Consider the following 27,107-nt stretch of genomic DNA (forward strand, 5'->3'; position numbering starts at 1 on the left):
TTAATGTATACAAATCTTTTGAAAATAGCAGATCTACAAGCTCACAATGTCACGCATTGTGAGCTTGTAGATCTGCTATTTTGAAATGGCTGAAATATATATATGGCTGAAGTGGTTACTGTATGTTTTGTAATAATAGTCAAAATCTACAAAGTAACTAGTAATTAAAGTTTTCAAATAAATGTAGCGGAGTTAGGCCTGACTCACACCTTCGCAACAGATTGATGTATGCTTGTTGTATGAGATGTATAGCTCATGCAAGCTCGCAATGCATTTCCAATGGGAGTCACATGGTTTGAGGGGGAGGGGGGCAGTCAAAACACAGCCGAAAGCCATACAACAGCTTGTAGTCCAAAATGTTGTATCAAACCATGTGACTTCCATTGGAAATGCATTGGGGCGGCCATGACACATTACATCTTGCTTACATCTAGCATGCATTAATGTTGTATGCTAGATCGAAAGGTGTCCGTGAGGCCCTACAGTACAATACCTGCCTCTGAGATGTAGTGGAGTAGAAGTAAAATACTCAGGTAAAGTACAAATACCTCAGTATTGTACTCAAGTACAGTAGTTTAAGTAAATGTACTTAGTTACTTTACACCAGTGCTAGAGCTAGAGCTAGCAACACCAGGGCTGTGGTACGCAGCTCTGCCCATGGCTCGGCCTGCCAGCTACCACAACATGTTATCCCACACAGAGACTAACACACATTTTGACTTGCACCACTGTGAAATCGGGAGATTAACGGGAGAAATGACCACCTTGGAGCCCCAGTGGGGAGAAAGGGGTTAAAATGGTGGAATGTTGGCATGCTCTGCATGAGGCCACATGAGATATTACAGCTGTCCAGAAGCAGGGCTGATCAAAGACTGTGGGCTCTGCATCCATCTCTGTTCTGGAGAGGACTGATAGACTTCTGTTGGACTCCAGAGAACCCCGAAGAAAGGACCGTGCACTGTCAGATGCCAGCGTGCGTGCGTGCGTGCGTGCGTGCGTGCGTGCGTGCGTGCGTGCGTGCGTTCGTGCGCGTGTGCGCACTGCGCACACCCGTGAGTTCTGTCTGTCTGTCTGTCTGTCTGTCTGTCTGTCTGTCTGTCTGTCTGTCTGTCTGTCTGTCTGTCTGTCTGTCTGTCTGTCTGTCTGTCTGTCTGTCTGTCTGTCTGTCTGTCTGTCTGTCTGTCTGTCTGTCGTTACTGTACATCTGTGGCCAATTCCCTACCGTCCTAAGCGTCCTTCCTTCCCTCCATCAATCCAGAGCGTCAAACAGCCCCTGTATCAGAGGCAGGGAAACCCCGCTGAGTGTTCCCATCAGTACATGTGTGTTAACAGATGTGTGAACATGCACACCAGCTGAGGAGCAGAACCCTGTTGTGATTCATATCCACTGCTAGGATGTGTCTGGCTAACTGCTGGCTGCTGCTCAGGCAGTGTCAACACACGCGCGCGCGCGCACACAGTGCCACACGCGCATACACACACGCACACACAAATTAATCTGCTGAGAGAAACAGACACACAGAGAGAGTATGAGAGCGATTGAATTGAGAGACAGAGAGACGGTGACAGCAAGACGCACGCACGCACGCACGTACGCACGTACGCACGCATGCGCGCACACACACACACACACACACACACACACACACACACACACACACACACACACACACACACACACACACACACACACACACAGACACAGAGGTGGGAGGTAGAGACAGACAGACAGTCCTACTATTAATGTTGGTTTGCTGTAATGACTTTAGAGTAGCAAGGGCTTCTTTATTTATTCTTTTATTTATTGTATTTATTCACCTTCCTATCTCTCTCTCTCTCTCTCTCTCTCTCTATCTCTGGCAGACATGTTTGTAGTCTTGCTCTGATATTCAGTGGACCACTTTGGTGTTATTTTTATTGGTTTCACACGTCATTCAGATGATCAGACCAGTGTTGCCAAGTTCGTTTAGTTACTGCAAATTTTGGCTTGTTTCTAGAGTTGCCGGAAAAAAATAATGGGCTTGTTTTAAAAATGCGATGGCTTCATCGCATTTATTTTATGTACAGTATATTATACTATAATTCCCCAAAGGCTTGGGTGTGAATCACATTGAGTGACAGACAGTTACATAGTAATTATAATGATATATGCATCTAATATATTTTTATTAGGAATATATGGCCATATTATTGGGCTTGTTTTGGCTTATTTCTCGAGGTGAGGCTAATTTCTCTCTCAAGATTTGGCTTGTTTTTTGGATGTGGGTTGGCTTATTTCTCTCACGAGAGTTGGCAACACTGGATACGACCAGTCAATTGTGACTCACATTATTGAAGATGATCAGAGCATTTAGCTGCGGCTCATGTGCTGAGGAGTTGATTTCATGAAGCTCCTGCAGGAGAGCACGGTAAATCTGAGCATCATAAAACCTGTTACACTCCAACACTTAAACATCTAAATCAGCCCAGAAAGGACTTGGCTTTATACCGGGACCACCGTCGATGCGATGCGAGAGTTTACAGTTGTCCTTTTCTTTTTGCTGAGGTTTGCGTGATCTGCGCAAAAGGACAGTTAATCCATTTTGGGTGGGAACCCCTTTTGGTGTTTTAAACATTATGTTATAATTTAGCTATTGAAAAATAGGCGCTACGAGCTTGTAGGTCTGCTATTTTTGAAAAATCGTGAAAATATTTATTTCAGAAAACTGGAGGATTTAGAAGGATTTGTTGAGGTCAGGCCTAAATGGGTCAAATGATAAGGGACAATATCGGTGGCACCCAACTGTACATAGTTTCCTTTCAAGGCAATTTACAGACGAGGGTCGTTTTTTTTGCGAGTAGGGCAACACGCCAAATAGGGCAACCAAATGGTCAGCTACGTCCCTGAGGCAGTGGGACAGTGGTTTGTCTGATGCCCCTTAGCATGTCCGTTGTACGTGAGCTTTGCACCAAACAGGCCGGCACCGTGGTGGATATGCCTGGGCCTGTTAGGTCAAATAAGTAGTCGGGCCAGGGCACATGTCAGCATCCTTCTGCTAATCAGCATAGACAAACAGTAAAAATAAATCTAGTTTTCAAACCATTTTATTACCAGCAGGCATACAGTTGGGTGCCACAGATATTGTCCCTTATCATTTGACCCATTTAGGCCTGACCTCAAAATTAAAAAAAATCCTTCTAAATCCTTTTTAAAATATTTTCACGATTTTTCAAAAATAGCAGACCTACAAGCTCGTAGCGCGCCACTCGGTGGCGCGCTATGAGCTTGTAGATCTGCTATTTTTCAATAGATAAATTATAACAATGTTTAAAACACCAAAAGGGGTTCCCGCCCAAAATGGGTTAACTGTCCTTTTGCGCAGATCACGCAAACCTCAGCAAAAAGAAAAGGACAATATCGATGGCCTCCAACTGTATTATTTGGCAAGAAGTACAACATTTTTGTTTGATACACAGCCACATTTGAATGCATCAACTATTTACAAAAGTATTTTCCCCCTATTTTACAGGTTTAACGTTTGTTTGAGGAAGGGCTGCGGCCCGAAACCTTACCACTTCAGTAAAGAAATATCTGGGAGCAGAAAATGGTGTGCGGATTTCTTTCTTTTCTTACTTAGCCACACAGATATATACATATACATAGATCCACAGCATCCAATCACAATCGCCCTTGTTGATAGGGATGAGACCCAGCAGGTGTGATTAAGTGATCTTGTCACTTATAGTCTATTAGGCCTATACAGCAGTTAATACACATCTTCAATTTACTTACTTTACTACTGAAAATACAGTGGATCATCATATATGAAAAACTACGGAGAAATCAATTCATCTAATATAATACACCTCAATATATATATAAAAAATCACACCCGTGTGAAGTGAGAGTCTCTTTTTGTTTGTTTTACAAATGTCAAGCATAACAATAATTAAGAATACAAAAACAACCAGGCTGGGTTTGGACAGGAGGTCATGTCCTAGTGCCTGAGTAGAGAGGTCAAAAAAACAACAATTAGAATAGGCTACATTTGATTAAAGCATCACATTGAGTAAGAGTTCATCATTAAGCCCCCTGGGTGCTAAGGATTGTCATGGACATACAAAATGAGTAGACAAACAAACACATAAAGAGCTAGCCCTAAATGATCATTACATGTCTGTAACTCCGAGAGTGTACAAATGTGTACACTCTCAGAGTTATGGAGGTCCTTGAAAATAAAACGTTTGAGAACGGCTGCCCTAGTGGACTCCTAATGTGCCAGATAGTGTCTAGTGAATCAGTGTCATACATATTATGAAGAAATCCTGGGGACTGACATTCAGTCATTTGGTTTTATGATCAAAATAAGAACATTATAATGGTGTGTAAAAACTAAATCTAGAATTTGCCACGGACGAGGCCAAGTGTTGCCACATACACATTTTTGATGACCCCTGTCTGTGAGTCCGTCTGTGAGTCTATCTGGGGCTAATCTCTAGAAACACCAGTCCGATCAGTGCCACGTTTCTGGTTCGCCCTGCCAGCAGGCCGAGGCAGTACATCCATGCATTCACATATGTTTTATATTCTTTTGAAATATTTAACGTTAATTTTATAAAAGTCAATGGCGGTCGGATCGGGCTGAAACCTTGCAGATGTATGGTCAGACTTTGCCCACAGCCCACCGTGATTTATCCATCTATACTCTAGTAACTCTTTCAAACAAAGGCCTATCTAATGACTGAGATGACAAAATATAAAATAATACAAGATGGGATACGATAAGGAAAGGAGCTAATAAAATATTCAACATGTTTCCATACAGTAAACGCAATAATTCATATTTATCGATTTAACCATAAGTGTACACTATATAGCCTCTGAGCTTTATAGAACGTTCTATCTGTACCGTATACTTTTATAAATAATCTTATTTATACTATTATTGGATTTTTATAACTTACCATGTGAACATGTCATATTTATTTAGTAATGCTGTATAAGGCATGTGCAAACATACCTGGCAATAATTCATATTTTTTATACTAACAAACAATCTGAGCTGGATCTTATATCAAGAACAAATACGATAAAATGAAATAATAAATATTAAATATTAAACTCTTTGTGCACAGTTAAGTACGTTGAGGCTACCAACATTTTGATCAATTTGTGCTATAACTAATGATTTCTTGCATTTCAATAGGGCTTCACACTAGACTAGGCCTACTGCTCTGGCCCTAATAATGCAAATAAAACAACACTAAATCAAATTAAAGTAGCCTACAAGTAGAACGGCAGTATGATAAACCTCTTGAGACAGGTATGATATATCTTTATCTCATACCCTGAAGAAGGCAGTTGTACTGCCGAAACGTTTTTACTCTGCATCCTAATAAATAATCAGTGTGTGCAGCCACTCTTTTGTCTTTTTAAGACTTAACTCTTTAGATGATATATCTTTTAACAGCAGTGTCAATGTGCAAAGAAGCAGAATGTACACAAATAGTCATAATCACTTGTCTATACATGTGCGAGTAACATTTTGCACAGTTGCTCAGGATTCTTACAGTTGGATTTATATTGTTTTTGTTATTTCTTCCTTCTTTTGAGTTTGTATTTTGACCAGGTCCTCATTCAGGGCTCTGACAGCTGCAGAAAATAATTAAATAAAGCGCTTTCTGAACCTTGAGCACCAGGATTTGAGACAACCTCCAGCGCTTTGCGTTTCACATCATATAGAATAAGGATCCGTGTACGCAGAAATGTTTTGTTTGAGCTGCCAGCACCTTTATATTCCATGCATTTCGATGGTAAAGACACGCTGAAGTGCTCCTCTTCCCAGCACTGAGCATCGTGCTTCAAGCTCTCTCAGCGGTTTCTTTTTTTGGCGGCACACTCAAGGCACTTCAAGGAGAAAATAGTTTGACTTTAGGAGAGGAGCTAGCTGCTCATCAATGTCACGTTTGATCCTCCTGGTTGTGTCTGACATCCTCTGTCATTCTCAACCTGACTTTGAATCTTTACCACCACAACAACAACGACAAGTCCATGTTTACCTTTATTTCAGCTATAGGCTGTTTGTGCTAATAACAACGCAGATAACGGCACGTTTGAGCACAGATCGTTTCGAATGTTGTGGGCATCAATAAACGCTCCGTGCGAGCACTCGATCTGGACATGATATCCAAAGCGCTCCTCCGCTCATAAAAAAGCCTTCTGTGGACACGGCACCTTAGGAATGAGATAAAGTCCCATGAGGAATCACTTGTGCAGCGGCCGAGATAAAAAGTAAAATCCCACTGGATTGCCTGCGTTGTTCGATCTCCTGCAGGGGAATGGTGGTCAAGCCATCAAGCAGATAATGTACGAATGAAGAGCCCGCTGAGCTATACAAAGCGCAAAACAAAGCTTGCGTTCCTTAAAAGCACACGTAGAACCTCGTATATTTTTGACGGCCTGTTGAATACCATCAGAAAGCCACAGTTGCGTTCCTTAAGAGAACACTAAGCCCCTCGTATAGTTTTTACCGCCTGTTGAATCCCATGCAAGTATGTGTCCTCCTGGGGCGGAAGTAGTACTCTCATTTGTTACAATACGTATTGCTTTCTATTAAATAACATAACAGTTGTACTATTCAAGTTTTATTTTATTTTGGTTTAACACACTACAGAATCAGAAGTTTACAGGACAGGTGCAAAGTACTGGGTGAAATTCGGGAGTGTTTTTGTGTGATATCCATGCTTTTTAAGTGGTGCAAACCACTTCCTTAAGTGACTATGTGTGTGGGTGCCTGCCTGGCTGGCTGCCTGGGTATTTCTGTCTGAGCACGAAAACAGCATGGTTGTTTTTCACCACCTGTGCGTAACCTAACACACACACAAACACACACGCACATATTAACTGTATATATGGTGATTTCAGGTGTACCAGTACAGTACAGTGACAGTACAGTATAGTACAGGGTACAGTAGAGGGACCCCCACACGGTAACTCTGTCATTTCTCAACCGTTTCGGACACGGGGCGGCTCGCCGGAATCGGGCCGGCACCCTGGGTGCTTTCATGTGGGTCTGGAACTCCCCCCCCCCGTGGACCCCCACATGGAGTTGCACCACTTACTCTTACACCACTTTGTTTTCAGAAAGAAAAGAGTGGGGAGAGCAAGGAGAAAAATTAAAATCAAACAAAAGATGCATGCCGTATACACACATACGTAGTATATCCAGACATACAGATGTGACTTCTGAGAAATTCAAAGGGCCTGTTATTGGTACACTTCAGTGGGAAGTCCAAGCCTTGACATGGAGAACGGGGGGCATACACTTGGGAGGCAATTCAATGGTGGCAATTCAGTGGAGACAAATAGGCAAATCAGGCATGACAATGGGGGGGAAAGGACTTTACAGAGTAAGATCATGGAACTGGGAAGAGGTCAGATGGCATGTCTGTGAAAAAATAGCAGTTCTACAAGCTCGCCTTGCAATGTATTGTTGTGAGCTGTACTGTAGATTGGCCATTTTTGGCCAATGTTCCTCACAGAATAGGGGTTAAATTGTTCCATTTTCCACTTTCACTCACGTGCCCTCTTTGCTACCTTTTGGGGTACACGTTCTGTACCGTACCCCATTTGAGAAATGCTGAAATGCATAGAGTTTGAACAATCAGTAAACAGATCCTTTTCAACATCTCTTCTCAACAGCTCTGGTATAGCTTTTCTTTAGCTTCCATTGTAAAAAATGATGTCAGCTCAACCATTCCAGTATCCTGTCATGTTTAGTACATTTATGTATTATTATTTTGTAACCTGTTTTTGTTGTTGGCTTTTAACCCCCTCTCTCATCGTTATGCCAATTGATTCATCCCCACACACATTTCTGTGTTCCCCCATCCCCTTTCCCCAAGAGGACCACAACGGAAACAAGCCTAACGGCTTTCTTGTGACTCTATCCTTTTGAATGTAATTTCAATAAAGTAATCAATCAATAAATCAATCAATCAATCAGTCACTGTTGTTGGCACCTGCCAGTGAGGAGCCCCCACCGGGAGGACGTACTGTAGAGCCTTCGTCCCGCTCCTCCCGCCCAATTCAGTTTCAGCTTTTCCCAGTTGATGGCTGCTCAGGTGGTTATGATGAGCCCTCGTGGGGCTGTTAGGGGGGTTAAGTGTCTCGCTCAGGGACACTTGGACACGCAGACATGAACAGGCCGGGAGGCGAACCACCCGGTGACCTTGTGGTTAGCAGACGGCCTCTCTAGCCACTGAGCTAAATGCGAGAGATGACATGTCAATAAATAACTGAACAGAATGAAGACATGAGACATGGGGTAATGGTCTTCAGGTGAGTCTCCATATGGGGCTTTATGAGGATGCATACTTGCATGGGATTCAACAGACTGTAAAAAACTTTACCCACTTTGAACCTGGCAGCCTTATTTTGGACATGTCATCATAGGCAAACATTTTCGAAAACAAGTTCTTACAAAGAAAGAAAGAAAGAAAGAAAGAAAGAAAGAAAGAAAGAAAGAAAGAAAGAAAGAAAGAAAGAAAGAAAGAAAGAAGATGAAACTGTCAAGGCCTACAACATTTGCACTTGGACAAGGTTTTTGCCGGTTTGGTTTAGGGTCATTAGATTTTGTCTTGCCTGAATTAATACATTTATTTCAGCAACTCTGTTTAGTATGTTCTGTGTCTAGGTCAGAGTTATGTTAGTCTGTTCATTCCTGAGGTGTTTAGTATGTTCTGTGTCTAGGTCAGAGTTATGTTAGTCTGTTCATTCCTGAGGTGTTTAGTATGTTCTGTGTCTAGGTCAGAGGTGTTTCTTGTTCATCTTATTTCGTGCCAGTGTTGCCAGATGGGAAATGTTCAATTATCGTACCGGAGGCTTAAAATTATCATATTTGAAAGAAAACTATCGTACACAGCCAAAAAAGAGAAAGATTCACTAAATTTGCATACTTACATATAAGAAACAACCTTGTTTGAGACTCATATGAGACTAAAACAAATCACATATGCTGCGTGGAAGTAGGCAACTTCCTGAACCTTACACAAATAAAAGGCTGAAACTGGACAGTAAAGACGCAAAGGGTGTTTTAATGCCTCCAAGTACAGCCAGGGAATTTAATAAATTCACACACTTTTTTGTGATATGGTGGAATTATCGTACATTTGGGCATTGTTTGAATTATTGATTATTGATATTGATTATTGAGGGTAGAATTATCGTACAAATACGATAATTATTGCGGTATTATTATTTGCAAAGAAATGCCACAAATCATGAACACATCGTCTCATCGTACCCAAATCTGAGTCACATATTTAGCGGCCTCTATAGATCAAAAGAGCAAAACGCGATTTCACACAGACCCATAGAGGGAGCAACACATGTCAGAACCATTTTCCCTCCCACCAAAATAGAACAGGGTTTTGATATTCCATGCTGCCTATAATTGGCTGCCATTTATCATGAAAAACCACAAATTAAAATCACATGTTTAGCCCACCTCTTAGCACTTTCACTTCTGCTCATAGGGTTGCCAAAACAATATGTGAAGAGTTGCACCGCATGTAGGAGCCAAATGGTGTTTCTATTATTTGTACACTGGAATGGATTTTTGGATATATAATAGACTAGAAGCTCGTGCACCTGCGGGCGCGCTCCTGTCTAACGCCACGCGTTGTTTCTCCGTGAATATCGTGTGTGGTAGTGAGACACAAACACAAAGCCTACATTTTGAACGAAGGCAGACAGCGATCGTTGGCCACCGACCGTGTTTTTTCCATATTCACCGCAATCGCTCCATCGCATCACGGAAAGGGAAACTGCAAAAGCTGGCCCTGCTGTGGGAACCTGCGAACAGCCACATCACGGTTGTAAAGTCAGTGACATATCATGGCCACAAAGCACAGGCGTAAATGGCACTTCCGTATACGTCACGGTCTATGACTTGGCCACCGGAACTGCGCACAAATTTGTGCACGCACAAAGTGTGCTCTTCTCAATTGTAATAACTAGAACTGCGCCCGTCGGCCACCAGCCTACTTGGGAACGATGCAAGTTGGGAACCTAGTATGCAATACCCGTTGTCATAGCACCCGTTTTAACCTTCTGTCTGTGTCCCTTTTGTGTGCCTTTTCTGTGCCTGCCAAACCAAGGGGACCGCCCACCCAACTTCTAATGTAGACCAATCAGTGAACGAGGTGATTAGCCCCAGAGTGAAAGGACTTGTCGGACAGTAAAAACAGACAGATGTGTCGGGCCGGGGTAGCTGATCACCGCGGCGAGTGGCGTAATGTTAAAAGAATACATAGCAGCGAAGCTATCACCTCAAACTGGAGTGTGAAATAGGCCTTTAGGCTCATTAGGTCCACTGGCAGAGCCTGACCAGAGCCTTTTGTGGCAGTTCTGGACATCCGTGTATCCGACTGTCTCAAGGCCGGGCACTGCACAGTGTGGCGATGTGGAACACGTGTGTCAAATTTGAAGTCAGTCGTGCGAACGGTTCTTGAGTTACGTGGATTAGACATACACACACACGTCCAGAGACGTGGTGCATTTATTGTAAGATGGATGAAGGCACTGCATTGGCACTTTGATGGTGGCAGTGTCTCTGTGGGTGGCCGCCAGCGGCTATGAATAATGCCATTCACCTGCTCACCTGATGGCTGGTTTGACCGTGGAGGTATAGGGTGAGCTGGGAGAGACATATTTAGTTGACCACATTTGATTTGGACTTTGTATTTTTGCTCACTGTTTAAATTATTTCTCTGCACATTGACTTATAATATACAGTAATACAAGGATTTTTATTGCGTGCTGTACAGTACATTCTAATTGTGCCCCCTCAGTATTTTGGATTGCATAACACCCCTGTTCCTGAATGTTTTATGGTGCCTTCAGTTAAATCTCTTCTGGAGAAAAAAAAATGCCCTTAATCTTCCATTACCTCATAACTATTAATAGACCATTATCAAAGCCTTTCATCATATCAAACATTTCACAAACAATTGACAGCAAGCAAACCTTTGGTAGTGTCAGAGGAAAGTTGCATTTCTGATAAACTGCAGTCAGGTTTCTGTCAGAAGCCCTTAATCGCATCTTGAGGCCTGCTTATTCGCATACAGCAAAAACTGAAGAAGCAAAACATGAATATAATGCATATTCATAATATGTATTATATTCATGTTTTGCTTCTTCAGTTTTTAATGTCCTGTGGATATATTACTGTATTATATGTTCAATTATATTGACTTTTTTGTCCCCCTATCCTTTTTCCACACTGCACCATATCTCTTCACTGAAAAAAGCCCATCTACAATCTCACATCTACAGAGCTGACTTGCTATTTTTGGCGAATGTTCGCCTATAGTGACATGCCCAGAATAGGGACTATAGGGTTGAAGTGATTAAAAGTTTAATGTCATGTTAAGGTCATGTGTGAGCATTTCAGTCTTTCTACATTGGAGGGGATGATGTTTCTTTCTATTGTCACTGTTTTATTGCTTGGGAACCACTGCAATAAAACATGGAAATGTCTAGTTTAATTTAATTATATCCTGGAAACAATCTGAGCTTATGTTGCTTATCAGGTTATGAGCAGCTGCATCTTACTACACCCTCGCTGTACCCTGTCTACTTTGTCTTGCAATAGGCTATGTACTGTTGTAGGACGCCATTATCTTCTTTGTCTTTCACTTTGTTGGCGAGAAATACGTAATTTGTGTTTGATTGCAACTGCGTAAGAGTGTTCTACAAAATCACAGCCCGTTTGTCAACCCCAACATAGCTTGTCATCCCATTGTTGGATTCTATGTGCATTCTAACTCTTTGCATGTGTTGCTGTAGTGTTGGTAATGGCTTAACTACAAACACACTGCCTCTGTGGAGACTGACACAGCAGCTCTGTGTGCTGCTTTGATATTGGATATTTTATCCCCGTATAAAAAAGGCATGTTGCAGGTCACTGAGCGCATGGCCTGTCACTGTCCATCAGCAGTGGTGCTGAACCATTCACTAATCGATGCATGTAGAGGGACGTGTGCTGCCCTGGGTGTGTCCATTGTATCATGACTTGGCAATCTGTTTTCTTTTTTGTGTCCTTCAGAACATGCTTGTCTTGTGGCTTGCTTGGCTCATTTATCAGTAAGTGATAATGTGTCGAACTCAAACTGTTCTTCAAGGTTAGTTATGTTTGGGCAAGGGCTGTGTTCGATGTCTGCCTAGCTGCAACAGTTCACACACACACACACACACACACACACACACACACACACACACACACACACACACACACACACACACACACACACACACACATACACACACACACACACACACACACACACACACACACACACACACACACACACACACACACGTGCGCATGCTATTTCCCGTAGCAGCTTCCTTGGGTGCGGGTCATGACGGCTGCAAACCATGACTTACACAGCCCTGGGTATAGACCACCAAGCCTGGCGGAGATAATGTGCTACACTGTGCACACTGTGTTATTTATTTATTTTTAAGCATTTGGTAACTTATGTTTTGAACAGATGACCCTGCATGGGAAAGAAAGCTGCTTGTTTACAATTTTACATACAGTGATTTATTAACAACATTATGTTCCCTCCATCATTCCACTACCAATATAATGTGGTAGTGGTCAGATGGGTGCATGGGCCTTTTGTATTCTATCCATTGTGTTCTGGCTTGGATCGGTTCCTATTTATCGGTGTCACAATGAAAATACTTTTTTCACATTTTAAAAAGAAATACCATGACCATTATTTTAATTAATACAAAATATAACAAAAGTTATATTATCAATCATATTCAATTATTTGGGGGGGGCCACTTGCAATATCCTCATGATGACCCACCAGTGTGTGCCCCGGCCCACAGCTTTGGAATTGAACAAACAGACTGAATAGAAAGCCTCCCTGCCTCTCTGCTCTCTCCCATGTACCCCCCCCCCCCCCCCCCCCCCCCCCTAAAACACTCTGTCTCCAGGTTGTTTGAGTATCACGGCAGGGTGTCTCCAGTTCCACACGTGCTTCCGCTAAAGCGCCCCCGTGTGGCGGTTCCTGTGGTACGCCGGGTGAAGTCTCTGCCTGTCAAACTGCTGGCGCGCAACGCTTCCCTTCTTCCTGCCGGAAACAACAGCAGCAAACACAAACGTGAGTTATCTGCACCATCGCATCAAATCTGCACGATATCGTCTCTGTCGGATGGAAAACTCGTTATGACTAAAACTGTTACTTTTCGGTATTCAAAATTCAAATCTACGAGGTTGTGGATCCGCTACTTTTGATACTTTTGTGCGACATTGGTAATTGGTATGATCAGAAAGTTAGAATATGGAGAGGTTTCTGCCTGACAGCAACGATGTAGCTATCTGCACCAAACCAGTAAGACGCCTAAGGGACCTTGCCCTAAAGGGCGAGGTCGCGTGCACGCATCCGCCTCATTGCCGGCAGACTGCTGGACGGTGGCGCCGCATCTGCTCTCTGCTCAGGCGGAGGTGGCAGGCGACAGCGTCCTCCGTGAGACTGACGGTGGCGCCGCTGGCATTCCCTGGCTGAAACACTTCATTGTTTTCTTTGCACCATTATCCATGTAATTTGTCGACTATAGGGTTCATTTATTCTGATCTTGCACTTTGTAAGTTGTTAATAACTGTATGCACACGGTTACTGCCTCAGCCATCAGATACAGAGAAGTGTTTTCTGAAAAAATACTAATGCATCTTCTCTTCTCTTCTCTTCTCTTCTCTTCTCTTCTCTTCTCTTCTCTTCTCTTCTCTTCTCTTCTCTTCTCTTCTCTTCTCTTCTCTTCTCTTCTCTTCTCTTCTCTTCTCTTCTCTTCTCTTCTCTTCTCTTCTCTTCTCTTCTCTTCTCTTCTCTTCCCACTCCCTCTCTCCCTCTCTCTCTCTCTCTCTCTCTCTCTCTCTCTCTCTCTCTCTCTCTCTCTCTCTCTCTCTCTCTCTCTCTCTTTGTCTCTTTGTCTCTGTGTCAACAGTGAAAAGTGCAGAGTTACAGGTGATAAAATCAGAGTTGACTCAGATTAAATCCAACATCGACGCTCTGCTGGGAAGACTAGAGCAGATTACGCAAGACACACACTTAACAGGTAGCACGCACGCACGCACGCACGCACGCACGCACGCACGCACGCACGCACGCACGCACGCACGCACGCACGCACGCACGCACGCACGCACGCACGCACGCACGCACGCACACACTCAACACACAACACACACACACACACACACACACACACACACACACACACACACACACACACACACACACACACACACACACACACACACACACAAAGGCCAATTCAACAGGAACTGTCTGGGCTGCACCTCAGTATTTGTGTGCAAGAATGCGGATTTGGAGGAAATGTTGTTTGTTTGTTGCCTGTTACCGTAGTACTTGCCATAGCACTGGCCTTAGCCTCGACGACCTTAAGATAGCCAGATCTGTTATAGACAGATGCCAGGATCTGTTGATCTGTTATTATTGATATGGTTTCAATGTACGGATATTCTACTCTTGTGTGAGATGTAAAAAAGAAGTATTGAAAATTGGAAACACTCCAGTAAAGTAAAAATTCCTGAGAAGTGTACTTAAGTACAGCAGTACTATACTTGAGTAAACATACTTAGTTACTTTTACACCACTGCATGGAAGGTTTCCACCCGGCAGCGACGGCATGGCGTCCGCTGTCATCGATGTGTGTCTGGCATTGCGACACACATTGTTCCCACTGCCAGTTACATTTCCACAACACTACAGAGAACATCTCTCATTTTCTGTTTTATTTCACCGCAAGGACTTTGACACATTCTGTCCTTTGTCCAAAGCCAAGATACTGTAGATGCGGCGGTATAAGCCGTGGCTGTGAAACAGTGCACCATCAAAGGAGAGCAGAACTAATTTCAGACATCAGATCCCTTTGGGCTGGAAAGGATCCCTGGACAGGATCAAGGCGGTGCTGCAGATCTGTTCAAAGTACAGTACAGCCGGAACCTGCAGCCAAGCGGCTTCTTCTCAACCACATGGGAATGGCAGAGAAATACAGTGCCACATGGATGTGGACACAAGCCTGATTTACACTTGGTTGCGTGCCATGATGTCGCAAAATCTGGAAATAGCCAGTTTTTTTTGACAAGCTCACGCGTTGGGAGCACTACGAAATATGTCTTGAACTCATGACATGAAATCATGAACATCCTGTAGAGAGGGAACAACTACAGTAGGTGTTGGGTTGTTTATACCTCACCCTCTGAAGGCAGTGGTTCTCAACCAGTGGTGCAGGGACAACCAGGGGTCCTTGAGGAGGTTCCAGGTGGTCCCCAGCTAAATGGTGGAGAGTTGGTAACCAAGTGAACGCTTAGATTAGATCTTTAACTTTTTAGAGTGTAAAATGAAACCAAATCCAACTTACTGTACTTACTGTGTCTGTTTTCACCTTAGTGAGGGGGTTCTAAAAGTCTTTTTGTAGAATCTGAGTTCCACAACTGCTTCTTGTTCTTACTTTTGTGTGTGTGTGTGTGTGTGTGTGTGTGTGTGTGTGTGTGTGTGTGTGCGTGCGTGCGTGCGTGCGTGCGTGCGTGCGTGCGTGCGTGCGTGCGTGCGTGCGTGCGTGCAGAGCTGCACAGTAACACAGAGGAATGTAAGAGCGAGGAAGAGGAGGAATGGACTTCAGAGCAGAGACACAACAGTGAGGAAGAGGAGGAGGAGGACGAAGACGAGGAACGAGAGGAAGCAGAAAGAGACGAAGAACACACACAGGAAGACGCAGACGACATGGTGTGTGTGTGTGTGTGTGTGCGTGCGTGCGTGCGTGCGTGCGTGCGTGCGTGCGTGCGTGCGTGCGTGCGTGCGTGCGTGCGTGCGTGCGTGCGTGCGTGCGTGCATGGATTTGTGCGTGTGTTCTAACTGTTGTGTCTCTGTCTCTTCAGGAAAACAGCCATCTATCATCAGAAATGGATTCCATTCTACCATGAGAGGTGAGATCAGATCAATAAGCTCCTTCCAACGTCGGAAGGACGTCGGCCACTCTACTGTATGTTGGGCATGTCAATCTAGGCCCAAATTACACTTTGTTACGATTGCCTTGTTATGTTTTTCGAACGATCTTTACAACAATACCACATTGTCGCTAAACGTCTTTATTTTTTAGAGGATAAACCTTGACCATTGAACCATTGAATAAAGGGCTGTGATTGGCCCAGCTCTGCTGGGAGGAAAACATTTTGAATGGGAAGAGGGGCAGATCAAGCTGAAGTGATTACACTGTGACAGATTTGTCTGCATTCCAGGCTATAGCATCTCAATATCTTATCAATCAATATCTAAGTCCATAACTGAGAGAGTCAGCAGTCTCTTTTTCTTCCACAATAAATCTTATGTTGTATGTAGGATTGGGTATTTGTCAAGAACAGACCTTTCTGTCTTTATTCATAAAAATAAGTTGGAAAATATTAATGTACAGCCCGAACCCCATATGAGCCCATAAAATGTGAGACATAAGACAGACCTGACCATAGCCTGTCGGGTCCAATAGGGTTCAGGCAGAGATGCAGTAGCCTACAAACCGGAGTGGCCACTCCAACAATTTTTATTTAGCTTATTTTCTTAATTCTGCCCCCCCTTTGGCATGTGTAGACCAAGGAAGCACCTATAGACATTTTATCAGACAGGAATTCCAGTCTATAACCTACTACAGTATTTACATTATTTAGGGTGGTTATTAACCAACAAACAGACGTTAGTCCTGTTAGGCAGCCATAGGTCTTTACTGTGTATAGACTGAGAGGCCCACATATTTCAGCGTCAACCTATATACATTTTACAATCTCGATCGGCCTCGCTGCCCAGATACCTCCAAGGACAACTGGTATAGGACACTGATCGTATTGTGGAATCTGGAAATCATAATTCTATCCATAATGTGTGCTACTGTGCTCATCTTGACTTTCATTTGGAGGTGTCTGTAGGGTGTCTGTGACTGTCTTCCACTTTAGGTTCCCACACCCGATCCCATGTGGTGCCATTTGCTATGTGCCTTCCTGGGGCTATTTTGTATGACAAAAGGAGTTTGTTGACATGAAGGAACAGACTGATTGATCAAATGGTAAATGGTTCAAAGGGTCTCTACCTATCTAGGCCAGTGGCCAGCTGTCTGGAGCTATGTGTATTGTAAAACTGTACTTAAGCAAGTTGATTTCTATGTCATTTAGTCAGTCAGTCTGGGACGGCGTAAGGCCGCCGGAGGAGCCTATGCCATGCTTTGCTATGCTGTATACTTCGAAATAAACCAACATCTCTGAGGAACAACATCACTCTGCTGTCTGTCGTGCCGTCACAATTATCTTGCTCTCCCGTTTTGGTTAAGTAATTCGTAGTGTCTCGTGTCCATAAGATACGACAGTATTGGCCTGGGCCATAATCTGTTCACGTTTGAACTAGAAAGAGAAAGATGCTTGTAGAATATTGTCAGCGTATCAACTGTTTGTATTGACTGGGTGTAATATGGACTCTGGTCAATGTGTGTTCTCTCATGTGATGATGTGAAGAGATTGTAAAGCCTGCCAGTTAACATTTTAGCATTTCACAATGTCTAGTGATCTGACAAATCTGACATTGTGGATTGTCAAGGATCTACTTCAGGTTGTACTTCACTCTGTCCTTAACTTCAAATCCTAATCTCTGATAATATATATAATTTAAATTGCGAGCATGAGAACGTACGCACATGGCGTATGTTTACATTGGCTCTGAACGGAGGTTCGCAAGCGTGGCTCTGTGGTTTGCACGTGTGACTGGTCTATCTCAGGGGTTCTCAACGTTTTTGGCCGGGGACCCCCGGAAATGCTTTGGCAATGTCTCGGGACCCCCGCCCCGCCCCCTCCCGACCCCCAATATAAATTGACTGCTACAATAACCTTAAACCATTTTGGGCGGGAACCCCTTTTGGTGTTTTAAGCATTGTTATAATTTAGCTATTTAAAAATAGCAGATCTACAAGCTCATAGCGCGCCACCGAGTGGCGCGCTACGAGCTTGTAGGTCTGCTATTTTTGAAAAATCGTGATTAAAAAAAACAAAAAACAATCTTTTTTTTTTTTTTTTTTTTTTAAATAATTTGGGGACCCCCTAAAATAATTTGGCGACCCCCCGAGGGGTCGCGACCCACGGGTTGAGAACCCCTGGTCTATCTGGTAAACACTGAATAAAATGTGAGAACGCAACGGCACTTTGTCGTTTTCTGTTCTGATCGTTGCCGTGTAAACATGGCCTTAGTGTTTTTCCGGTTGTTTGGGAGCCCTCTTGCAACCAGTGGTTGGCCATGAGGACTGCTTGGGACTCACTGCTATGAACATGAATGTGTTCCACACCAGCCAGTGATGAAAGGCCGACCCGGCTTTGGCCCTAAACTCATAAAACTATACGAGGGCCCTAGTTTCTACAGCTCTGCAACTCCCTCTTTTTCTTTTTTTTTCCAACAATGTATTTATTTTCCTTTTTTACACACAAATGACAATACAAATATACAAAAAAACGAACATTACAAGACAATTACTGATATAAAGAAAGCAAAACAACAATAACCAAAAAACAAAACAAAAAACAACAACAACAGCACTACTCCTCTTCAGCTCCATCCATTAAATGTGACAAATTATTGTTCTTTATGTATCTTATAAAACGGCCCCACACCTCCTAAAACATTTCTTGTTTGTCCTTAAGAATGTATGCAATCTTTTCCAAAGGTAAACATACAGACAATTCCCTGAACCACTCTGTAATACTTGGTTTGTCTGGCCTCTTCCAGGTCAATGCTATCATTCTCTTAGCTTGTAAAAGACATATCTATAAACATTTGTTCATTACGCTTTATCTTGTGTCCCTCTGGATATAGACCGAGCAGGAAGAACTTTGGTTCTGGTACAATATTTATTGACAAAATCTTCTGTATTTCCTGCCCGACCTAACCCCCAAAACTCCATACATTTTGGACAGGACCATAGACAGTGGAACAATGTGCCTCTATCTTCACCGTATCTGGTGCATACATCTGGAATATTACAATTATACTTATTAAGTTTAACTGGTGTGATGTACACTCTCATAAGACAATTGTATTGTAGAACTTTTAGACAAGTATTCCCAGTCTGGGATTGAGCTTGTGCACAAGCCGTACTCCATTGTTCCACTGTTAAATCCTCCTGAATATCTGTTCTCCAGGCATTAAGCCTATATTCCGAGGATTCCGGAGAAAAGTCAACCAATAGAGCGTAGAAATCTGATATTATCTCCCTTCCGAATGGGTCATTAAACAAAGCTTTCTCCAGCACAGACATGGATGGGGCCAGCATGGATTGCTCCAGATTAGTTCTAATAAAATCCCTCAGTTGCAGATATATTTTTTTTTAAATGTTTTTTTTGTGGCTTTTGCCTTTATTTTATATTTTTTATGGAGGGACAGACAGTAGGCTGACAGGAAATGGGGAGAGAGATGGGGGGTGACATGCAGTAAAGGCCGTCGGGATCGGAAGTCGAACCCGCGGCACACTGCCAGACTGGATTACCAGCCAAGGTGCCTGGACCGCTGAGCCATGGCCCAGGCCAGTTGCAGATATTTAAATAAGTGTTTGCGAGGGATATCATATTTAATGACCAGTTCCTCAAACGAGAGCATACTCCCCCGACCCCTCTCAAATACTTAATTGACCTATTCCCCTATCAGCCCATAATTTAAACCCCCCATCAGCTCTACCTGGCACAAATTGATTATTACCCCATATTGGGCTGAAGCGAGAGAGACGTGGATGTTCTCCCAAAAATATATTGACCTCATGCCAGACTTCAATCATTGTTTTAACTATAGGATTGCTTGTAATTCTTTTTAGGTTTTTATAAGTATCTGAGTAAATATAAAGGGGGAGTGGTAACTTCAAGGAGCTTGATTCCACATCTTTCCATGCCGGCGCCGCATCCGTTGTAAAGTAGAACATTAGTGTTCTCAATTGAGCTGCCCAAAAATACCACAGCAAGTTAGGACACTGTAATCCTCCCCTATCATAGGGTAGGACAATCTAAGTCTAGGACGTCTATTGTTCCAAATAAAGTTGGTAAACAATTTCCTGGTTCTAGAAAATAAGTTTGGTGGAGGTGACAAGGGTACGTTTTGAAATAAATACAATAGCTTGGGAAGTACATTAATTTTGAGTATATTAATTCTGCCGATCAAAGATATTGAAAGACTTGACCATCTATTAATTGAATTTTCGATTGTGGCTAAAATTGGGTTCTGCAACTCCCTCTTAAAGCACAGAAACACAGGCAGTTAAAACGCCCGGGGATATTTAATCCACGCACCAGGCGGATCCCGGATATAGCTGAAGTAGCTTGATGTAGCCAAAACACTCCCGAGGCGATTGACAACAACAGGAGGTATGATTAATTCTAACGCGACTAGTGACGGGACCGTGATGGGCCGTCTAACACATAATCTTTGCTTAGAATTGGAAGGAATGATTCAAGAGTTATTCACGTTTTAAGATTTTCGGTCTCATCGGCTAAAATGGGGAGGAACATTTTCGATGACGTCCCAACCGGAAATTACATCGAATGTTGCACAACAGACGCTCCCAGCCTGTGGAGTGATGCGATCGGTTTTGATATCAATAAATCTCTGTCCTGAGCGCTGGGCGTTACTAATTGATAGAACGGAGAACTCCGTCCTTGCAGCTCGGGGTGTTAATGTCCGGACCCTGGATATCATCAAAATAATATTTTCTGGGCACAGTTTTGGCTCACCAGAGACCGCACCTCATATAAAAAGGATTCCACAACAGGAATTGCAAACAGTGTGATTTTATTGAAAACGAACAGAAAATTAAGACCATACTCAACTCTACGCGTGTGTGCGTGTGCGTGTGCGTGTGTGCGTGTGTGTGTGTGTGTAGTGTCAGACTTAGTAGTCCATAATACCTCTCATTATGATGACAGCAGTGAAAATCCCAGTAGTCCATGACCATGAGCAAAATAACTTATGAGTTATGAATCATTCATCTGAGGACAGAGTGGAACATCTAGTGGCTTCAATCAGTGGTTCTCTGTTGACCCCAAAATTATTGAATTTGGCTGTGGACCCCCATTGGCTGTGCAACAGACCCTGTGGACCCCCATTAGTTGTGCAACGGACCCCTGCACAATATTTGTTTCGTTAAAATGTATCATCAAAAAACAAATTAATATTTCTTTCCTGGAAAAAATCTACAAGATCAGATCTACAAGCTTGTACATATTTACTGTATCTACAGTAGGGTTAAAGTGGCCAAAACATTTTTTATGCTATTTTAACACATTTTTATACTCACTCAAGGGTGCCCGGTGTCTTCAGACCCCATTTTGAGATAACCACTGGCTTCTGATGGTTGCTAATTATTGGAAGACTTGGAAGAGAAGCTTATTCAGCCTTCATCTCATCTCACTGATTTAGCACTCTGCCAAGATCATCAAAGATTTAAGCACCCACATTATTCTTGTTTTTGGATGCTAGATTTTGGAAGATACCTGTACATTTTCAGTGTACAAAATGAGAGAAAGTGTGAAAATGCAATCCACAGCCCAGAATGTATTATTCCCAGACATGTATTTTTCCTGAAATCCTAGATCTTCTGAAGGAGGAGTGGGTGGTTTTAGGTTTTAGGGCTTCCTGACCTGGAGATGATGAAGAAATTAAATGGTAATAAACTCATACTCCTCCTTCTGATTTCCTTTTGTTCTGAGGGAAGGAATTTGTCTTCTAGCAAAGCCTTCACCCGTAACACTGAACGTTTTGAAGATGAATTAAAGTACTGTATGACTTCACAGGCATGTTTTTGCACTCAGGCCTCCAGACCAAAACGCGCGCTGGATGGGTAAGAACCAGGCATCCGAGGAGATTTCACACAAACTTTGAACTCTGTCTGGAAAGATTCCTCAAGTTCTGTATGTTATCTCAAAATCAAGCTCATGGACTCAAAAATCTTTGTGCAGTTTTGAGAAAGGATTCAGAAATCAGGGTTGTGCAGTGGTTCTCAAACTGTTTTATTTCAAGGACCCCCCTGTAATTCTTTGTGATTGTGCATTACATTCACATGCATTACATTCACCCATTCATTCACACATTCATACACCGATGGCGGCGGAAACCATGCAAGGCACCAACCAGCATATCAGGAGCAATTAGGGGTTCAGTGTCTTGCTCAAGGACACTTCGACACTAACTCTGGAGGAGCCCGGGTTCGAACTGGTAACCCTGCGGTTACCATCCGGCCACTCTACCCCTGAGCCACCGCCGCCCATTTGTGCACTCTCAGAGTTAGGTGTCGCTCACATAAGACAGGGTGCTCTCTCTGTCTCTCTCTCACCCTGTACGTGTTCACTTGGAACCCCATCAAGGAATCCTGAGGGTCCCTGGCTTGAATCCCTACACATCTCGCAAAAGCCTGTAGAGCTTTGATTTTCACAATATTTATCAGTGGAACTGAGCCCAAACATAATGTAGTTTAAATAGGATTATTTTGGTGGGTCGTGGACTGAACAGATTGAGAACCACTGGTTTAAAAAATATATAAATATACCAATACAAACGCTTCTGTATTATGTTCATTATGCTTCTGATATTTCATAAAAACAAAAGGTTATGCGCCTCATTCTGTGATCTCTCCAACTGGTTGGCTGTATGGTCCAACAGGAAGGTACATTTGAAACGTAACTAATCGTAATTGTTTACATATTGTGCAAATTGTTTAGGAAACAGAGCACTAGGGGTCAGGGTGGGGTGGGGGTCTCCTTTCACGGTGTTTCCCAAATAACCGATTTGGACTTCTTTAATGGCTGCCATACAACAACAAAACAACACGTGCGTTCAATTTGCCCCTGCGACGACAACACAAGAGGTTGGATATTTGAACCTTGCAGACATGGGACCACTACCTGGAATCAGATTATCAGCCGTTCCAACCTTTATTCAAAAAGAAACATATTGGATCAGATTCCACTATGTTTGGACATAATAACGATTTTTCCTAAATATTTTTAGTTTTTGTCTGCCGAGTCATTTTGATTGTTTTGTTTTTTCATGTTCATCTTGGTGTGAGCTACAGAGTCATCTTCAAATAGATTATCTTATAAATATGGAAAGCATAGAAAAGAAAATCATTAGGTTTTTCTACAGTATATTTCCCACATACTGTAGTACGCCTAGTATTTGGGGATTTTTATTTCACAATAACCTTTCTGACCTCTTTGAATCTCACTGCTGACAAAGTTATCAATACAAAATATGTATGTGTGTGTGTGTGTGTGTGTGTGTGTGTGTGTGTGTGTGTGTGTGTGTGTGTGTGTGTGTGTGTGTGTGTGTGTGTGTGTGTGTGTGTGTGTGTGTGTGTGTGTGTGTATATATATATATATAACTCACTTTAATAAAAGTAGAATGAAAGTGAAATTGAAAACATCAACTCAAAACAAAATACAATTCAAAACTTTGTCTTGGCCAGAGCTCTGGCCAGAGCAGAGTGTATGGGAGTGGGAGGACTCCTGGTAAATAAAAAAGTAGAAAGCAGAGAAATGGAGCCGTGTCTGAAAGCAGTTCAAGAATTTGACAAAACCAAAAAGAGATGTATGAGAGGGGTAGTAGGGATGATTTACACACCCTGCATGCGAAAAACATCAGGGGCTGGCTGCGTGTGTGTGTGCGTGTGTGCGCACCAAGTATTTTCTTATATATTGTATTTCTGTTGTACCTGGCTGCTTGTACCTGAATGAACGAGAGTCAAATAACCCCTCAGTCATTTGAAGAGTTTTTTCTGATTGTTGATGAGTCATTTGAACAGTTTTTTTCCTGATTGTTGATGAGTAATTTGAGCTGTTTTTTCCTCATTGTTATTTTAACTTTTGTTTTCTCTCTGATTGTTGACGAGTTATTTAAACGTTTTTTGTCAGGTGAACTGAAACCTGACATACAACAGTCCCGTTTTTATTAGCGACCTAGTCATGATTGACTGCCCCCTAAGCCAATGGGAGTCTGACCCCATACTGCCTAAGCCAATGGGAGTCTGAACCACTCGTGTAGCCAATCGCGTAGTAGCGACTTCGTCATGATTGGCTGCCTCTTAAGGTATGACAGCGTAGACCACACTGCAACGCGGAGCGGAGTGGCTGATAACAGCGGCTAATGCTATGAGCTAACTGTAGAGCTCTCCTCGAGGAGAGAGGACACTAGACCACTGCTACTGTACCATCAGGAACGCCTACCACGCGGTTCCCCGAGCCGCACTGGGCAAATCTGACCACGACATTGTCCACCTGATCCCATCCTACAGGCAGAGACTTAAACTGTCAAAGCCTGTGGTGAAGTCATACAGAACATGGAACAGCGAGGCTAAGGAGAGAACCAGCGCCTGGTTGGAGCGGGCTGGCTGCGACGAGGGGTATGTGGAGTGGGCGGGGGCTGAGGCTGGAAACAACTTGGATGCGTACACTGACACTGTATTGTCATTCGTCAGCTACTGTGAGGAAGTTTGTGTTCCAACTCGGACCAGGGTCAGTTACAACAACGATAAACCCTGGTTCACCGCCCAGCTCAGAAGGCTGAGGCTGGAGAAGGAGGATGCCCGGCGGAGGGGAGACAAGAACAGGTTTAGAGAGGCCAGGTACAAGTTTGAGGCAGCTGTTAAGAAGGAGAAACATCGTTACTCTGAGAAACTGAAACAACAACTCTCAGATGGAAACGCTGCCTCTGTCTGGAAGGGCCTTAAACAAATAACAAACTATAAACCGAAACCCCCTCAGACCACGGACAACACTCTCCTTGCCAATGAGCTGAACACGTTTTACTGCAGATTCGAAAAACAGTCTGCCCCCTCTGCTACTGCGCCCACCTCCCCCCCTCCCCCTCCTCCCCATCTCCAACTACACTCACCACCCCCCTCTTCCTCTGCCCGCCCATACCTCTCTGTCTCAGAGAGAGAGGTGAACCGCCTGTTTAAGAGACAGAACCCCCGGAAGGCGGCCGGACCGGACGCTGTCTCACCCTCCATCTTGAAGTTCTGTGCTGACCAGCTGTCCCCTGTGTTCAGTCACATCTTCAACACCTCACTGGAGCGCTGTCAGGTACCAGCCTGTTTCAAAGCCTCCACCATCATCCCTGTCCCCAAAAAGCCCAGGATCACAGGCCTGAATGACTACAGACCCGTCGCCCTGACCTCCGTAGTCATGAAGGTCTTTGAACGCCTCGTCCTTGCCCACCTGAAGGACATCACAGACCCTCTCCTAGACCCTCTGCAGTTTGCATATAGAGCCAACCGGTCCGTGGACGACGCGATCAACATGGCTCTTCACTACGTCCTGGAACATCTGGACACTGCGGGGACCTATGCTAGGATTCTGTTCGTGGACTTCAGCTCGGCGTTCAACACCATCTTGCCTCCCATACTGGAGAGTGGCCTCTCTGCGCTGCAGGTGCCTGACTACACCTGCAGGTGGATCACAGACTTCCTGTCCAACAGGACTCAGCGGGTGAAGATCGGGAAGTCCATCTCCGAGCTGAGGACCATCAGCACCGGCTCCCCCCAGGGCTGTGTCCTGTCTCCCCTTCTGTTTTCCCTCTACACCAACTGCTGCACCTCCAGCCACCAGTCGGTCAAACTTCTTAAGTTTGCAGACGACACCACCCTGGTAGGGCTCATCTCCAGGGAGGATGAGTCTGCCTACAGAAGCGAGATCGACTTGCTGCTGACCTGGTGCACCGGAAACAACCTAGAGCTAAATGCTCTCAAGACGGTGGAGCTGATCGTGGACTTCAGGAGGACCCCGGCCCCTCCCCCTCCCATCATATTGGGAGGCACTCCAGTCGCCACAGTGGAGTCATGCCGCTTCCTCGGGGTGACAGTCTCTCGGGACCTGAAGTGGGGGCCCAACATCGACACCCTCACAAAAAAGGCCCAGAAGAGACTGTTTTTTCTGAGACAGCTGAGGAAATTTCACCTCCCAAGGACCTTGCTGGTTAACTTCTATACTGCCATCATAGAGTCCATCATCACCCTCGCCATCACTGTTTGGTTTCCCGCTGCAGCGGCCAAGGACAAGGCCAAGCTGCAGCGGGTCATACGATCAGCAGAGAGGGTGATTGGCTGCCCTTTGCCCCCCCTTGAGGCCCTGTTTAGGAGTAGGGCTTCGAGGAGGGCCAGGAAGATCATGGCTGACCCTGCACACCCAGGCCACAGTCTTTTTGCCCCGCTTCCCTCAGGTAGGAGGTTGCGGTCCCTAAAGACTATGAAGGCCCGATATTCAAACAGCTTTTTCCCCACGGTTATCCGGCTCCTCAACGCTGCTGGTGTCCCCCCCTGACCCCCCCTTTATCCTCACTCCACCCCCACTCAGAGTGGAATGGACTGACTTGTGCTCTGAACTGATCACTTGAACTCTCTGCACTTTATTTTATTCACTATTCTTTGCACTGTCTTGTCCTGTTTTGCACTTGTCCTAATGTTGTAACTGCACTCTGCTGTCCACCAAACCAAATTCCTAACATCCATAACGGACGCAAGGTTGTGACAGAAAAACATACACATTACAAAAAAAGGAAACGATAGTTAAGAAAAAAAAGAAAGAAAAGGGGGAGGGGGGGGGGTACAGATGCACAACGGAGAGCGCTTGTTTCACCTGACAAATATGACATAATTTCTTGTTTCCTGATTGTTGACGAGCCATTTGAACTTTTTTTTCCCTGATAGAGTTTTTGTTGAGTCATTTCAACCTTTTTTATATATTTTTTCATGAGTCATTAGATTTTCTTTTAATTATTGTTGAGTCATTTTAACAGTTTTTTCCTGATTGTTTCTATTTATTTTTTTCTTTCTGTGTTGCAGGTTTTACAGACTAAGAGGAGAGTGAGAGAGATGAAGAAAGAGAAACAGGCAAAAAACAAGCTGAAAACAACCATTTAACAGCCTGGATAACTCTCTCTCTCACACACACACACACACACACACACACACACACACACACACACACACACACATACACGCACGCGCGCACGCACGCACGCACGCA

General features: G+C 43.8%; 1 protein-coding gene across 1 annotated transcript in view; it reads left to right on the top strand.

Annotated features, from left to right (window-relative positions):
• Positions 1-27,024, top strand: part of raly (RALY heterogeneous nuclear ribonucleoprotein) — a 117,412-nt gene extending 90,388 nt beyond the window's left edge. The window contains exons 5-9 of the mRNA XM_079509636.1: positions 12,995-13,161; positions 14,003-14,113; positions 15,647-15,807; positions 15,960-16,007; positions 26,924-27,024. Of these exons, the coding sequence (XP_079365762.1) occupies positions 12,995-13,161; positions 14,003-14,113; positions 15,647-15,807; positions 15,960-16,004 (484 nt within the window). The 3' untranslated portion in view covers positions 16,005-16,007; positions 26,924-27,024. The remainder of the gene's footprint in view (positions 1-12,994; positions 13,162-14,002; positions 14,114-15,646; positions 15,808-15,959; positions 16,008-26,923) is intronic.
• Positions 27,025-27,107: the final 83 nt, after the last annotated feature.

Source organism: Electrona antarctica (genome assembly GCF_951216825.1).
Source record: "Electrona antarctica genome assembly, chromosome: 9".
NCBI classification, from domain to species: domain Eukaryota; kingdom Metazoa; phylum Chordata; class Actinopteri; order Myctophiformes; family Myctophidae; genus Electrona; species Electrona antarctica.